Raw genomic sequence first — 16,395 nt, 5'->3', positions numbered from 1 at the left:
ATAAGCCTTTTGAATAATCAAAGCAGATGTATAACTTAAACAAGTTAATATTCGTATTTAATTTAACGATCTATTAAAAATAAGTAAAATTTAAAACAAAAGAAGAATCCATCTTTAATCGTAACGCATTTGGAATGAATTAAATTATGACCACACATTTTCTATATCAAATATGAAAAATACAAAGTAAAATTGTAAGAATTGAGAAAAAAAAAAAGAATATAAAAACTAACCATATTAACATTATAATTACAGTCAATAATATACATTTTGGTCTTACAACGAATATTTAAAGATAACAATTTAAAGATAGGATACACCTTAATCGTCCGTTTCGTAAGCAGGTGATTGCGGCGAATAAGTTGGACTCGTAGGAGAGTAACCAGGTACCGGAGGAGAGTAAGTTGGACTTGTCGGCGAATAACTAGGACTCGTCGGAGTGTAAGTAGGACTTGTAGGAGAATATTTCGTACTCGATGGTGAATATTGAGGACTCGTTGGCGAATACGTAGGACTCGTTGGCGAGTAATTTGGACTGCTAGGAGAATATCTTGTACTACCAGTAGCTGTGTGCTGTGGAGAACTTGGAGAATAAGATGGACTAGTCGGAGAATAAGTTGGACTTGTTGGAGAATATGTTGGACTCGCTGGAGTATATTGTGGCGAGGTTCCAGCAAATGAAGGTGAAGTAGGCGAGTAACTTGGACTCGTTGGTGAATATTTTGGACTGCTAGGTGAATAGCTTGGACTAGCTGGTGAATATTGAGGTGAACTCGGTGAATAACTTGGACTGGTGGGCGAATAAGACGGAGAGGCTGGTGTGTAATTAGGTGAACTAGGTGAATAACTAGGACTAGTTGGTGAATAACTTGGTGAAGTTGGAGAGTAGCTTGGACTTGTTGGTGAATAGCTTGGACTCGTTGGTGAATAACTTGGACTCGTTGGAGAATAACTTGGACTCGTTGGCGAGTAACTTGGACTCGTTGGTGAATAACTCGGCGAAGTTGGAGAATAGCTTGGACTTGTCGGTGAGTAACTTGGACTCGTTGGAGAATAGCTTGGACTTGTTGGTGAATAGCTCGGCGAAGTCGGCGAGTAACTTGGACTCGTTGGCGAATAACTTGGACTGGTTGGCGAATAACTTGGACTGGTTGGCGAATAACTCGGTGACGTAGGCGAGTAGTTTGGACTAGTTGGCGAATATGTTGGACTGGTTGGCGAATAATTTGGACTTGATGGTGTCATACTTGGTGATGTTGGCAAGTAAGCTGGTGATGTAGGCGAGTAACTTGGTGAAGCACCACCGGCTGGTGACATTGGATAAGGACTCATACTTGGTCCTGGACTTCCAGGGCTTCCTGGTTGTGGAGAATAAGCAGAATATGCTGGAGATAACCCTGAAGCATCGGATGCACCCGATGGTGAGAAACAAGCACCTCCTGGTGTCATTCCACTGCCAAGAGCTAGACAGAAATTATTTCATGTAAAATTGAATGTGGTCAAACGATTACTAAAAAGTTCATGTATGATACTTATTAAATACATATATGAAAACGTACCAGGCGACATACTTGATGCACCATAACCAGGAGTAGCGCCCATCCATGGTGTCATTTGAGGACTCATGCTCGGAGTTGCAACACTACCGAAGAACATACCAGCAGATCCCATTACACCAACACCTACTGCCATTGGTATCTCAATTCCAGCTTTGCATTTTTCTGCATCGAGTAGTAAATCGAAGCAACCTATGGGATATGAACAAATTTAAGGTATAACCCTCTTATTTTCAAAAATACACATTTTGTGATTTGATATGATTAGTATTTTAATATCAGTTATCATCAATTTTGTCTCTATTAAATTGTTTCTTACCAGTTCCTATACGTGGGAGTTGACCCATAATAATATTTTCAGAAACTCCTCTCATCGGATCAACCTCAGCATGCGAAGCAGCGTCCAACAGAACGTCGACCGTTTCTTCAAAGGAACATCTGTAATAATGAAATTGATTTTATTATTTGTTTTGTTTAGCTGAAATAAAATTATGTATGATATACAAACCTCATCAATGCTCCGGTATCCTGTCTATTAATTCCATGACGTGTTATAGCCATTAAATGACCTTTAGCAGTCATTACGTCGCAAAGTAAAGCAAGATGTCGATAATTTACGTATAGACCATAGAATTGTAACACGGCATTCATTTCTTTTTCGACTGATTTTCGTACAGCTTCGATACCTAATACTTGGAAAATTTCACAAATATCATTACTAAATGTCCGAACTGGATCAACGTCCCTTTCACTTAAAACTTTCATCAAACTTGTTCCGTCAGTTTCAAGCAACCATTCTGCTATTGCTTTAAATTCACCTGTCTCAGTTATAACAATACGTTTTTTCGAGTCAGTTTGTGGTAAATGCATATACACTTTACCAATGGCTTCGATACCCTGAAAAAAGTAAGAAATTAGTCTCTATTTAATATATTATATATAATCATTTATATATTATCAAATTTAAAAGTTAACATACTTGTAAAGTCATATCACTAAGCATATTAGCTTCGATACATCGAAGGAACATATCATCTTCCATTTTATCTACAGTTTCTTCTTCTGTATCTTGGAACTTATTATCTTCACTATTCATAATCCTAATTCGTAATACCAATTTTTCCGCATTATCATCATTAAATATACAATTTAAATCATCACCGAAACCTGCATTTATTTTTTCTGCAATCTGTTCCATGGTTAACTTTTTATCAGTCATCCTTTTTCTATCTAATTCGATACGTAATAGCCACGGGGATATTTTAGTTGGATCGAAATCCGGCATTTCGTAGTACACATTGACAAACTCTTGATCTTCAGCAATGACAGTGTTTTGTGGGTCAGGATCATAATAGATCGCAGTATTGGCAGTAACTTTTCTTAATGTAGTATGTTCCAGACGACATAGAACGTTTTTCGCTTTTTCGGCATCTCTAGCAGCAGCGCCAGTTAAAAATACTGTTAGTGAAGGTGCTTTTGGTTTTTTACTAATGTTAATAATTTCTTTCAATCTGGGTACACCAAGAGTTACGTTCTTCGATGAAACTCCAGCAAAATGAAAAGTGTTTAGTGTCATCTGAGTGGCTGGTTCACCAAGTGATTGCGCAGCTAACGCACCTACCATCTCACCTGGTGATACCTAAAAAAAAAAAAAACAATTAAATTGTTTAAAAATAACTAGCAATGGAATTAAATAATTTATATTAATCATACTTGTGCTTGTTGGAATCTAGTTTCTATTTCTCCAATAAGCCATTCGAATGCTTCACCGGAAAGTCGGAACTCCTCAGATACACATTTTGTACATAAAGTTGATCTCACTAAGCATTGGAATAACAATGTTGCATTTTCATTAGCTTGTTTACTTAATCTATCATCTCCAGCTACAATTATACATTTCTCTAAAAGATCTTTTACACCTAACATAAAAGGAAATGAATTAAAGATTAATTATTTTCTTTTTATATATTCAATATCAAAGAATTATAATTAAAAATATTATCATAAAAACCTTGTATAACTCTCATAGGACTGAGATCTGTAGGAGCTCTTTTGTTGATATGGAAAATTTTTTGTACATTCCAAATCATTCTTTGTAAATTGCATGGCAATACAACTTTAGATTCTCCACTAGGGAAGATTTCACGAAGAGTAGCTCTATCTTTATTAAGTTGTTCCCATTCTCTTTCTAATTCGGAAATGACTTCACCCGACCCCATCATTTCACGGACAATATCTTCATTAAAAATGCGTCTCAGATACCGTTCATTGGTTGGGTCAAATTTAAACTTCTTTTCAAATGCTTTATTACTAAGTTTAATAGTAGGTAAATTTTGAAATTCGACTGTTTCACCACATAAACCATCTTCTCCGTAACGCAACTGAATAAGTTGCCCAACCGAATTTCTTACAGTTCCATCGTAATGAACCATTACAGACTCCATAGCCTTTATTAAACGACGTTGAATGTATCCTGTTTCAGCAGTTTTTACGGCAGTATCGATAAGACCTTCACGACCACCCATAGCGTGAAAGTAGAACTCAGACGGTGTAAGACCAGCTAGGTAAGAATTCTCAACAAATCCTCTGGATTCAGGACCATAATCATCCTTGATAAAATGAGGTAAAGTTCTTTTGCGAAAACCAAAAGGTATTCGTTTACCTTCAACGTTTTGTTGTCCCACACAAGCAATAACTTGAGAAATATTAATGTTTGATCCTTTAGAACCTGATACGACCATAGCTTTTAAATTGTTATATTCAGTTAAGGATTTTTTGGCAGAACCACCGGTTTTATCACGAGCGTCATTCAAAATTCTGTTTACTTGATTTTCGAATGTTTGTCTCAAGGTGTTACCAGGAGTAGGTTCTAATTCCATATTATGAGCTTTTTGAATAACTTCTATTACATCTTCTTTGGCTTTCTTAATAGCCTTCTGAATTTCTAAATATGTTTGAGGATCAGCAATAGTATCGCCAATACCAATTGAATGGCCTTCTAACAATAACCAATTATTGATAACAGTTTGAATATTTCCATAAAAACGCCCACATACTTCGTGACCCAATTCCAACATACAAATATGAAGTAAGGATCCTGCTGATGTACCTAAAGTTTTCTTACACAAAATACCCATAACTAATTCTCCATGTTCTACCATAACTTTTGTATCACCAGGTGAAATCCATTTGTATGGTCCATCATCTTCTTCGTCTGGATGTGTACTGTGTGTTCTAATCATATTTACATTTCCAGGAATGATCAAGGAAAAAATTTGTTTTCCAGTCCAAAGAGGTTTCGGTTTCAATATACATGGTTGTGGCATTTTTCCATCCCAACTAGGTAAAAACATAAGTATATTCATCATTTGTTCTTTTTCTATAAAAACGTCTCTTTTGGTCATTTTCCTCACAGCAGTTAAAGTATCTTGTACAATACCCATAACTGGTTTGTTTGCTTGTGGTGTAATAATTTGACGAGGAGTAACGTGTATATTTTCTACTTCCGCACGCGTTTCCATTGATTGTGGAACGTGAAGATTCATCTCATCTCCGTCAAAATCGGCATTATATGGTGAGGTACAGCTAAGATTCATACGGAAAGTACTCCATGGGAGAACCTTAACTCTATGACCCATCATACTCATTTTGTGGAGAGTTGGTTGTCGATTAAAAATAACTAAATCTCCATCTCTGATATGCCTCTCTACTCTGTATCCACATTGTAAATGAAGATCAGAAGGCTTTGGGTGAAATCTTAAATCTATACGTTCTCCATTATCTCTGACTATATACTTTGCACCTGGATATTGTGAATTACCACGTCTTACTAATTCTTGCATTTTGTCAATATTGAAAGGCGTTACAATTTCTGGAAATGTTAAATTTTGAGCAATGCTACGAGGTACGCCTACTTGATCGATTCTTAAGTTTGGATCTGGGGTAATAACAGTACGTGCAGAAAAGTCTACACGCTTTCCCATCAAATTTCCTCTTATTCGTCCTTCTTTCCCTTTTAATCTTGCCTTTATAGCCTTCAATGGCTTTCCAGATTTTTGCATTGCTCTTGGCATACCAGGCATATCATTATCTACTAATGTTGCTACATGAAATTGTAACATCTTAATATTCTCGGATATAACATGTGCTGCTGCACCAGCTTGTTCATTTCTTAATAATTCATTATTTGATTTGATTATATCTGCTAATTTATGTGTCAAGTCATCTTGATTTTTAGCAGATCCATACATGATGACAGCTGGTCTCACTGATAAAGGTGGAACTGGTAACACCGTAACGACCATCCAATCTGGTCTTGCAAATTTAGGATCCATACCGAGAATAAATGATTCTTCGTCAGTGATGTGTTTCAAAATTTCCCATGCTCTTTCAGCAGTAAGAACAATCTTTTTCTCTTGAGAATCTTCATTAACATGTTTCCACTCCGCAGTGACATCTAATCCAGATCTTCTCAAATTAGGTTGATATCTACCACAACCTCCATGCCCTGGTTTTCTATCTGCTGCTTGTTGATCAGTAGTTTCTTTATTAATATCCATCTCATCTCCTCCTTCGCATATATTTTTACTTTTACATAAATCATATACAAATGTAAGCCGTTTGCGTGGTTGACCTTTTGTTTTCATAACTATTTCTTTAATCTTTGGATTATGCTGTTTAAATATATTAAAATTTATATATTAATTATAAATATTATAAATAATTATATAAAATTATATCATTTCTGATAATTATATTAATCCATTTGCATCCAAGCACGGATTATTCCGCATAAGAAACATTAATTTTTCTATTTGTGAGAATTTGATCGGTGATACAAGTCAGTTGATAGTTGGACGTCGCTGATGTTTAGGCAAGAAAGCCAAAGTAGACGCATGATGCAAATAGGTTAAATCATTAAAAACAAATAATATAGCAATGTATACTTACTGGACTAACAAGTAGCTTTGAACAGTAAAAACATACGCATCTAAGAATTTTTATTGTTTTGGTAATAAATCCAACATGAAAAACAGGTTTAGCTAAATCTATATGTCCAAAATGACCTGGACACTCTGTCATATTACCAGCACATGTTTGACACCGAGAATTTCTATCGATCACCCCTTGTCTTGGATCCATGAGGCCACCAAGTTTTGGTCGGCCACCTTCCATAGTTTCTGGAAAACGTATACCTGAATCTGTAACTGACATTCGACGCTGTAAAAAGAAAAAAAATATATATTAAAATAATAAAACACTAACAAAATAAATGACTATTACTTAATATAAATAAATTATTCATGAAAATATATATGTATATTTTAATCTTATTTAATTAATGTCAACATTGAAATTTAAATATATCATTAGTTGTATATAAATCCTTGTTATTGAAATAATATATTATTATATTTAACGCAAATCAAGACCGACAAATAATGTTCTCAAAATAAATTGAACAATCATAAATGATTAGAAAAATAATGTAATGTAGGACCATGGACCCAAGCAACGTTATCATTTCATCACATGTCGTATTATTATTATTATTATCATCTGTATGAACAAAATTATATTTTCAATATATTCTTTATCACAATAAAATTCTACTTACAATTTCATCTGGAGAAAGAATACCAAATTGTACTCTTTTTACAGTTCTTAAGGGTGCTTTCGAGTCTGTCGTAGCCATTTTGGTGAATTGTTCAACCGACTTCTGCGTTGCTACTTCTTCATATGCTTTTTAACACGAACAAGTTATACCAACAATAAAAATCTTGTTGGCGATCGAAATGCCACCAAGTAGTCAGTTTCAAAATTAAACTTTTATTTTTACAAGATTGTCACAACTGATCGTATTTATTAGTATTTCCCAACTGACTAGATGCAGTAAACCAATAAGATTTGTCTATGAACTACTATCGGTATGTGAAACACTGATTGAGAAACACTGGTATATATAACCCTACATATTCTAATAAAAAGTACACTGCAGTTATGTTTTACATTTAGTAGTTCGTGATTAGTTCAGCTGCAATAAATCAAAAGTTATTACGTTTTTTGTTTAAGAAAATATATTATGATAATATAAAATATGGCAACATCAAAAACTACTAATACATATAATCGACAAAATTGGGAAGATGCGGTAAGTTGAATGAAATGTATTAATGCTAAATAATACAAAAGATATAGTTTTTATGAAAATCAAAATTGTGCTAATAATTTCAATTATTGCTTTTAGGAATTTCCAATATTATGTCAAACCTGTTTAGGAGATAATCCATACATTCGAATGGTGAGTAATTGTTCGTTATTTTTTATATTTAGAAATAACCAGTTATGTTGTTTTGTCCTTTTTACCTCATTTATGTGAAAACGTGTACTTCCACGTGCATTCCAAATAAGTAAGCATTTGTGAACAGGTTAATTCTAGGGTCCTGGATAGTTCAATGGTTTAAGTAGAAGCCTAGAAAGTAGAAAATCTGGGATCCTGTCAACCAACGTTCCAATTTTTTTACAAATACTATACATATGTTATTACTTTATAATTTGCATTGCATGTAGAAAATAATTGTCATCAAATTGTATTTCTTTATTGCAGACTAAAGAAAGATATGGAAAAGAATGCAAAATCTGTATGCGTCCATTTACAGTATTTCGATGGTGTCCAGGAGCAAGAATGCGATTTAAGAAAACTGAAGTTTGTCAAACTTGCAGTCGACTTAAGAACGTATGCCAAACTTGTTTACTTGACTTAGAATATGGATTACCTATTCAAGTACGCGATGCTGCATTAAAAATAAAGGATGACTTACCTCGATCGGATGTAAATAAAGAATACTATGTACAAAACATAGATAATGAAATAGGAAAAATAGATGCAACAACACCAGCTGGAGCCGTTGGTAAATCAGCTGCTGCTAGTGATTTGTTAATGAAACTGGCTAGGACAAGTCCCTACTATAAAAGAAACAGACCACATATCTGTTCATTCTGGGTAAAAGGTGAATGTAAAAGAGGAGAAGAGTGTCCTTATCGTCATGAAAAACCAACAGATCCAGATGATCCATTAGCAGATCAAAATATTAAAGATCGTTACTATGGTGTTAATGATCCTGTGGCAGACAAATTAATGCGAAGAGCGGCAGCGATGCCTAAGTTAGATCCACCAGAAGATAAATCTATAACTACTTTGTACATTGGAAACTTGGGTGATGTTTTAACAGAGAAACAATTACGTGACCATTTTTACCAATATGGTGAAATACGTTCTGTGACAATGGTTCCACGACAACAGTGTGCCTTTATTCAGTACACGCAAAGAAGCGCAGCCGAAGCAGCAGCAGAAAGAACATTCAATAAATTAATATTAGGTGGAAGAAGATTAACGATAAAATGGGGACGTTCTCAAGGGAGACAAACTATTTCAGCTGCAGAAGCAACTAGAGAAATTTTGGAACCTGTACCTGGTTTACCTGGCGCTTTACCACCACCTCCAGAAAGCATGGGAAATAATTTCTTTAATCTACAGACAACTCCTGGTATGATGCCACCAATGATGATACCACCACCACCGGTAGCACCACAATTTATGTTTCCACCTCAAATGGCAGCTGCTGCTGCTGCAGCTGCTGCAACTCCTATTTTTCCACCAGGCACAACACCAATACATTATCCCAGTCAAGATCCATCTAGGATGGGTGCATCTCAGGGTATTGGGAAGCCATGGCCTGAAGAATAATATTAAGAAAACGATCTTTATTAAATATTCTTTATTATTATTATTATTATTATTATTATTATTATTAAAACAAATCATAAATATAAACACATTTATCTTCTTAACTTTTGCAATAAAGTATACATTATTTATTGTATCTTACAAAAATCTTACTTTTTTCTAAATTGATTACATTTTAATTGAATGTTAATTATATATATATAATAACGAATAAAATAATTTCTCTGTTAACAAATTATTACCCGCGCTATATTTAAAGGTTTATTCTCAGTACGTATTTTACAATCAAATTTTCACCGATTGGCTAAAAATCATTTTGAAGGATAGTTTACAAAAATAGCGGAAATTGAAATAAATGGCGACGGCAGAGATATGAACTCCTCAAATGATTCATAAAATTATATCGAATCGCGATAAAGGTTTAATAAAACCAATCATTTAGCTTCATAGTAAAGCTTGGAGCTTCATGTCGTTGCTGTTGTATTTGATGCAAGAGCCATCTGACGTGGCACCGGATTAAAGAAATGCATGATACGTTTTAAGCATACAGTTCCGATTGCGGTGTGTGTGCATCATTTTGTAGTGATATTATATCTTTAGATACATACATATATATATATGTATATATATACGTGTCCGTTCGGCCGATGTTTCTACTGCATTGATCATATTTATCAAATCTATGGGGTGCATTTGTCGTCGAATTATTTTTAATATTCTTTGCATGCTTGCATAAGGCGCCTAGTGCGCCTTCCCGTCACAAATGAAGATGTGTCGGGCACAATTACTTCTTCATATTTTGCTGCTTAGCCTCTTACCTTTCGTTCACACGGATGAGCACAATCACATCGTGAGTAGAACTTGACCATTTATAATTATCAAATTCCTTCAACCCCGTCTCAATAACGAAATACTTTTCTTTGAAGATTTTATATTCTGTCATATTAAATAGATTTTTCTTTCTTTTAGTATCAATTAATTATATTTTTTCACAATGTGTTTTGAAAATAAATCATTTTTTAACTAATAAAATTCTATATGCAATGATCATTTATAACATATCATTTACAATGTTAGTACGAAGACAACGATGAAGTTGTACTATGGATGAGTACGGTTGGACCATACCATAACAGGCAAGAGACATATTCTTATTATTCTTTACCATTCTGTGTTGGTATGAAAGATGTTATCAATCATCATCATGAAACGTTGTCAGAAGCACTTCAGGGTATCGAATTAAAGTTTAGCGGTTTAGATATCGAATACAAAGGTAAGCATGTTGTATAAGCTCTCTATAATAAGAGATTATGTTTAAACATTACATATTATTTTCTAATTAAATCATTATATATATAATTAATCGAATAAATCATTTGATTTTAGCGGATATCTCTAAAATGGAATATTGTCAAATAAATTTATCAGAGGAAAGATTGAAGGCTTTTGTATATGCTGTTAAAAATCAATATTGGTATCAAATGTACATTGATGACTTACCTATTTGGGGTAATATTCACACACAATATTTAATATTATTTATTATTAAATTATGTTTTGTATACTATCTATTGGTTTTATCTTTTGTTGACAGGTGTTGTGGGGGAACCAGATGAAAATAATGGGGTAGTTTCGTATTACATTTGGACGCACAAAAAATTTGATATAGGATATAATGGTAAACAAATAGTCGATGTCAATTTAACAAGTGATAACAAAGTTAAACTTGTACAAGGTGCTCAAATACCATTCAGTTATGAAGTTAACTGGAAAAAGAGCAATATTAAATTTGCAGATAGATTTGATAAGTACCTGGATGCTAGTTTCTTTCAACACAGAGTAAGATCTTGCATCATTATATATAAATTATTTTTATATCATTAGATTTTATAATATTATATTTCTTTTTCTCTAGATTCATTGGTTCAGTATTTTTAATAGTTTTATGATGGTTATTTTCCTTGTCGGACTTGTATCCATGATATTGATGAGAACTTTAAGAAAGGATTATGCGAGGTACAGCAAAGATGAAGAAATGGATGATATGGAAAGAGACTTGGGAGATGAATACGGATGGAAGCAAGTACATGGGGATGTTTTTCGTCCAGCTAGTCATGCAATGCTATTTTCAGCTCTCATAGGAACCGGATATCAGGTACTTTAATAAATTTATTATATCTGAATAAATTTAAACGAGAATAAATAGATTATTTGATATATTTGTATATTACAGGTTACTGTTGTTGTCCTCAGCGTAATTATTTTTGCTATTCTCGGAGAACTTTATACAGAACGGGGTTCTATGCTATCAACTGCAATATTCGTCTATGCAGCTACCTCACCCATAAACGGTTACGCAGGTGGTGGTTTGTACGCACGAATGGGTGGACGTGTTTGGATCAAACAAATGATCCTTAGCGCGTTTATGTTACCAATTATGGTCTGTGGAACTGCATTCTTCATTAATTTTATTGCCATGTACTATCATGCTAGTAGAGCTATTCCTTTCGGTTCAATGGTAAATATCTTTTATGAATGTAATGTGATCTGGTATTCTATTATAGTTATCAATTCTTTGATAAAACTTTATATTATTTTCATAGGTGGCAGTGACATGTATTTGTATATTTGTCATTTTACCACTAACGTTAGTGGGCACTATTTTGGGACGTAATCTTGCTGGAACACCTGACGCACCATGTAGAGTAAATGCAGTTCCAAGACCAATACCAGAAAAAAAATGGTTCATGGAACCATTGGTTATAATAATGCTTGGTGGAATCTTACCATTCGGATCTATTTTCATTGAAATGTATTTTATTTTCACCTCCTTCTGGGCATATAAAATTTATTACGTTTATGGTTTTATGTTGCTAGTGTTTATCATTTTAATGATAGTGACCGTTTGCGTCACTATTGTATGTACATATTTCTTATTGAATGCTGAAGATTACCGATGGTATTTATGATACTTTTGAGTTATATGTTATATGAAATATGTTTATTTGAATTTATTCATGAGATATATTTTATTATAGGCAATGGACAAGTTTTCTTGCAGCAGCTTCAACAGCCGGATATGTGTACATTTATTCATTTTATTATTTCTTCTTCAAGACTAAGTAAGTATATGGAGATGTTTGCTTATATTTTCTAAGTTAATATGTTTATTTTATTTCTTTTCAGAATGTACGGTCTCTTCCAAACAGCATTTTACTTTGGATATATGGCACTATTCAGTCTGGTCTTAGGTATAATGTGTGGTACAGTTGGTTATATCGGTACTAGTGCATTTGTACGAAAAATTTATTCTATAGTCAAGATAGACTAATGCAGTTTTAGTGAAACTTATGTACTGTGGGATTTAAAAAAGTAGGAACTTGATTCGTACGGCGTACTGCTCTCGGTGACGAACATTTGCGAACGTGTGATGTGTCTTTACAAGACAGTATTTCCGTTTGATTATATATAAAAAAAAATATATATAATTGTCTTTCTTTCTAACGAGTATATTAATTTTTTTTAGGTATCAACATATATAATAATAAGAATAATGATAATAATAATATTAATTACAACGAAATAATGTTTGATAATCAAACAAGTGTAATTTATTATCAAATATATCATATTCATATGATTATTAGTTCATAGTGGGTTCGCATTCTAATCGAGAACAGTTCGCGATGAATGATTGGTACGGCAATGATCATGATTATTCTATAATTATACGGTTATAAAATCTAAAAAATATCATGATCAGACTAAATTGATGTCATACGAATGGTCGATTTTTTAAATTGTGCAGATACGAACGTTACAATTTGCTTCTTATAGACAAAATTTCATTAGATTCTAAATATTGTAAATTTGAAATTTATTTTAAAAATACAATTTTATGTACGTATAACTTCCATTTTGCGCAACATAATTCTGTCGTTTTGTCCTGCATTAAAATTATTTTCTATAAAGATTATTTTATTCCTTGTTATGGCAATATATAATTTAAAAAAAACATCCTGTGTGTGTGTGGGAGAGAAGAAAAGTAATAATGTCCTAATAAATGTTCTAATAATATATTAAATATTCTATAGTATAAACGAACCTGCTTCCTAAATATTATTTTCTTTTTTTTTCCTTTTTTTTCTTTTTTTGTTATTGTTTCCAATGCAAGTACAGTACCACTGTTGGAAATAAATATTGTTTGTAGTGATTAATATAAAATGCTAATATATTATTATTATTCTTTATCACACTTACACATTATAACAATCAATTGTACTTTGATACAAACGCTTTGACAAATGTATAAATTTAATACTAATTTCTTAATTACACAATGATACATTATAAATAATCACTAAAATTATACTAATTTGTATTTAAGTAGGTAAACAAAAATTAAGTAACAGATATAATTATATATATATATATATATATGACATTATTATAACTGCTTCTTTAAGAATTTTATAATATACTTGTATAACGTTATTTGTTCAGCTATGTTGCTGCGTTATTGCTTAAATAGCAGAAATTAGTACAGTACTATAGAAAGTTCTTAGGAAAAAAGAAAAATGACGATCTTTGCATCTTTTTTATTGAAAAAGGATTAATAAAACAAAGATAAGGATAAATAGAAACAAATCCATTTGTGCTATTTAATGGTATCGGAATAAGAGATTGTACTGGTTGTATTTTCTTGAAAAGAATATTATTGAGTGGAAGATATCAACGAATATAATTGAATGAACGGATGATTTGTTATTATACGCAAAAGGTAGACAAAATATACAATTTCTACGTAAAACATTATTTCGTGTATATTTCATTTTTTCATATTATACTATCGTAAGAATACATGCTATAAATGTGAATTCAACAAATTTAATATTATTATATCACGCGATTTCGATTGCGTTATAAAATAATCCGAATTATTTTATATAAAAAATAAAATAATATAAAAGATGTGTATGAAATAAAGAAAAAAAAAGTTTTTCTAATCTTATCAATATACGAAAGAAATTGTCATTTTAATAATAACATGTAAATTTTATTAAATATAAATCTTTTTTATTATTTTCTTACTATATTTAACACGGATTAATATTAGAAAATATAATAAATTTGTATAATTTATTTATTTTAAAAAAGACCTATTTTTAAAGTAGCCACGTCGCTGATTTGACTTCAGTAGTGCCTGTGTGGCAGAATACGTTGATTTGTCGTAGAATTTGATCCATTCACGTGTCGGGGCGCACACGTCGACGCAGTTGGCATGAGATAAGTGAAACTACGACATCGTATACTCGTCCGCAGAATTCAAAAGACGTTTTATTCGGTTACATTTAATTTAACTTAATTGTTTAAAAGAATTTTTAATTGGTTTTTTAATAAACTAACCTTTTCGGTAAACGAGAAACAATTAAAATGGCACCGAAACAGAGAATGCGCATCGCCAACGAAAAAGCCACGAAGAATATCAATCTTCGTGGAAATGTACCAAAATCATCGGTAAGTTTAAATATTGTTTTTTTTATATCTTTCGTTTAATTTATTATTTTTTAAATGAAATAATCGCGAGTAACATAAGGTAGTTAAAAATTTGACATATCTCTTGACAAATGAATTATCTATCGAATATATTGAGGTTATAATTGATAACATCTGTGATAGATGTATCGCGTGTATGTTATCGGTTTTATTTGTTAATTGTAAAATTGTATTGCATAAAAATATTAAATTTAAAATTATTTGATGTCTCGTGTTTTATATATGTCGGTTTTAAAAGTTAATATATTGATGATACTATGGTAATCACTGCCATATGTAACACAATAAATACTCAAATTTAACAATTACATTTGTCGGTTATATTCATTTGTTCTTTAAACGAAAATAATTAAAATATGTAACATTATTAAAATTATATTTAGATTATTCATCTTGCACTTAACTTATGGTTTGTTATAAATAAATAAAATATATGTATCTATATTTTATATATGTATTAGAAACCACAAGACGAAGGATCACCAGTTGGACCGTGGCTATTAGCACTTTTCATATTTGTTGTTTGTGGATCAGGTAAATATTTACGTGAATCTATTAAAAGTGATAAATCCATCTACTTATATGAATACTTTTTTATATTTTTAATTTCATTTGTTTCAGCGATCTTTCAAATAATTCAAAGTATTAGAATGGCTTAAAAGGATGATAAATGTGAAAGAAAAGGGTAAATGATATCGTTACTGTTGATATAATGAACTATTTATAAAAATATCAATCTACAAATGCTGTCATCATTTTTCAACAAACTAACAATTTTGAGACGGGTCTAAGTGGTACAGTGAAGGTGAAAATGTCTTCATACGTACAAGTTTTTAATATCACCTAGAGAATTCTATTTTTCCTTTGCTAATGGCTCAAAGATTATTTATAAAAAAAAAATGAATTTAGCATTTATAAGCGTTTAACTTAAACTCACACCATGCATTGATGGAAGTGAAGATTGTACATTTTATAGAATATTACACGGTATAATTATATTCTAATCGTCAAAAGGTGTATATTTTACTCGACCTTTTATTCAGAAGCATTTTCATACTGTTTATGACATTTGTAATGAATCTATTTCAGAAATTTTTTCAAAATGTTTACGTAATGTGCACTCTTCCATTAATGCATTTATAGTAAATAATTTGTATATAAATAAACAATTCGTCGTATAAAAATCTATAAAGCATTCCACTCTGAGCAGTTGATAGCTTTTCTTTAACCATGTATTTAGTGGCCTTGAAAGTATATTGGGTCATTATATTTATATACGTGTATAAGTATATACCATGCATACGTAATGTTTAAAGTTATTTATCTATATTATATATTTGCTACTAAGAGTTCTCTTATTTTTTTTATTTTTTTTTTTTTTAAATAAAAAAATATAATAAAATAAACATGCAATTGCAGGATGTAGAATCACATTTTTTTAATTGATTTTCTATATGTTCATTTTATATTTATGTAACTGGGAACATAGTGCATTATCTTTAAAAAAAGTGTTTTATTTTTTATTAATGTAAAAGA

General features: G+C 31.7%; 4 protein-coding genes across 4 annotated transcripts; 3 read left to right on the top strand and 1 right to left on the bottom strand.

Annotated features, from left to right (window-relative positions):
- Positions 1-252: 252 nt before the first annotated feature.
- Positions 253-7,293, bottom strand: LOC106793100 (DNA-directed RNA polymerase II subunit RPB1). Its single transcript, XM_014759741.1, has 9 exons — positions 7,174-7,293; positions 6,507-6,776; positions 3,568-6,229; positions 3,270-3,475; positions 2,536-3,195; positions 2,065-2,453; positions 1,876-1,994; positions 1,560-1,748; positions 253-1,463 (listed from the first exon to the last, which is right to left on the bottom strand). Exons 1-9 carry the CDS (start codon positions 7,249-7,251, stop codon positions 322-324), a joined length of 5,715 nt encoding a protein of 1,904 aa, XP_014615227.1. The 5' UTR covers positions 7,252-7,293; the 3' UTR covers positions 253-321.
- A 176-nt stretch (positions 7,294-7,469) lies between these two features.
- LOC106793102 (pre-mRNA-splicing factor RBM22) lies at positions 7,470-9,439 on the top strand. The gene is made up of 3 exons (XM_014759743.1): positions 7,470-7,707; positions 7,804-7,857; positions 8,164-9,439. The coding sequence occupies exons 1-3, from the start codon at positions 7,654-7,656 to the stop codon at positions 9,301-9,303; spliced, it is 1,248 nt and encodes a 415-aa protein (XP_014615229.1). The 5' UTR covers positions 7,470-7,653; the 3' UTR covers positions 9,304-9,439.
- A 397-nt stretch (positions 9,440-9,836) lies between these two features.
- LOC106793101 (transmembrane 9 superfamily member 3) lies at positions 9,837-13,290 on the top strand. The gene is made up of 9 exons (XM_014759742.1): positions 9,837-10,153; positions 10,381-10,576; positions 10,690-10,812; positions 10,898-11,142; positions 11,219-11,458; positions 11,537-11,821; positions 11,907-12,262; positions 12,342-12,425; positions 12,490-13,290. The coding sequence occupies exons 1-9, from the start codon at positions 10,067-10,069 to the stop codon at positions 12,632-12,634; spliced, it is 1,761 nt and encodes a 586-aa protein (XP_014615228.1). The 5' UTR covers positions 9,837-10,066; the 3' UTR covers positions 12,635-13,290.
- Positions 13,291-14,532: 1,242 nt separating this feature from the next.
- On the top strand, positions 14,533-16,068 carry LOC106793120 (stress-associated endoplasmic reticulum protein 2). The gene is made up of 3 exons (XM_014759775.1): positions 14,533-14,820; positions 15,321-15,393; positions 15,481-16,068. The coding sequence occupies exons 1-3, from the start codon at positions 14,737-14,739 to the stop codon at positions 15,516-15,518; spliced, it is 195 nt and encodes a 64-aa protein (XP_014615261.1). The 5' UTR covers positions 14,533-14,736; the 3' UTR covers positions 15,519-16,068.
- The last annotated feature ends 327 nt before the right edge of the window (positions 16,069-16,395 follow it).

Source organism: Polistes canadensis, unplaced genomic scaffold (assembly GCF_001313835.1).
Source record: "Polistes canadensis isolate GaletaPanama2010 unplaced genomic scaffold, ASM131383v1 scaffold_11, whole genome shotgun sequence".
NCBI classification, from domain to species: domain Eukaryota; kingdom Metazoa; phylum Arthropoda; class Insecta; order Hymenoptera; family Vespidae; genus Polistes; species Polistes canadensis.
Note: the sequence above shows the minus strand (reverse complement) of the source record. Positions and strands in the feature narration are given on the sequence as shown.

Excerpts from the sequence above, each read along its gene's own strand:
- LOC106793101 (XM_014759742.1), top strand. The coding sequence starts at position 10,067 with ATGAAGATGTGTCGGGCACAATTACTTCTTCATATTTTGCTGCTTAGC. Across the intron at positions 10,813-10,897 it reads TGATGACTTACCTATTTGGG|GTGTTGTGGGGGAACCAGAT; the intron begins GTAATATTCACA and ends TTTTGTTGACAG. Across the intron at positions 11,822-11,906 it reads CTATTCCTTTCGGTTCAATG|GTGGCAGTGACATGTATTTG; the intron begins GTAAATATCTTT and ends TTATTTTCATAG.
- LOC106793100 (XM_014759741.1), bottom strand. The coding sequence starts at position 7,251 with ATGGCTACGACAGACTCGAAAGCACCCTTAAGAACTGTAAAAAGAGTA. Across the intron at positions 6,777-7,173 it reads TTCTTTCTCCAGATGAAATT|CGTCGAATGTCAGTTACAGA; the intron begins GTAAGTAGAATT and ends TTCTTTTTACAG. Across the intron at positions 3,476-3,567 it reads TCCTATGAGAGTTATACAAG|GTGTAAAAGATCTTTTAGAG; the intron begins GTTTTTATGATA and ends CTTTTATGTTAG.
- LOC106793102 (XM_014759743.1), top strand. The coding sequence starts at position 7,654 with ATGGCAACATCAAAAACTACTAATACATATAATCGACAAAATTGGGAA. Across the intron at positions 7,708-7,803 it reads GACAAAATTGGGAAGATGCG|GAATTTCCAATATTATGTCA; the intron begins GTAAGTTGAATG and ends TATTGCTTTTAG. Across the intron at positions 7,858-8,163 it reads ATAATCCATACATTCGAATG|ACTAAAGAAAGATATGGAAA; the intron begins GTGAGTAATTGT and ends TCTTTATTGCAG.
- LOC106793120 (XM_014759775.1), top strand. The coding sequence starts at position 14,737 with ATGGCACCGAAACAGAGAATGCGCATCGCCAACGAAAAAGCCACGAAG. Across the intron at positions 14,821-15,320 it reads GAAATGTACCAAAATCATCG|AAACCACAAGACGAAGGATC; the intron begins GTAAGTTTAAAT and ends TATATGTATTAG. Across the intron at positions 15,394-15,480 it reads ATTTGTTGTTTGTGGATCAG|CGATCTTTCAAATAATTCAA; the intron begins GTAAATATTTAC and ends CATTTGTTTCAG.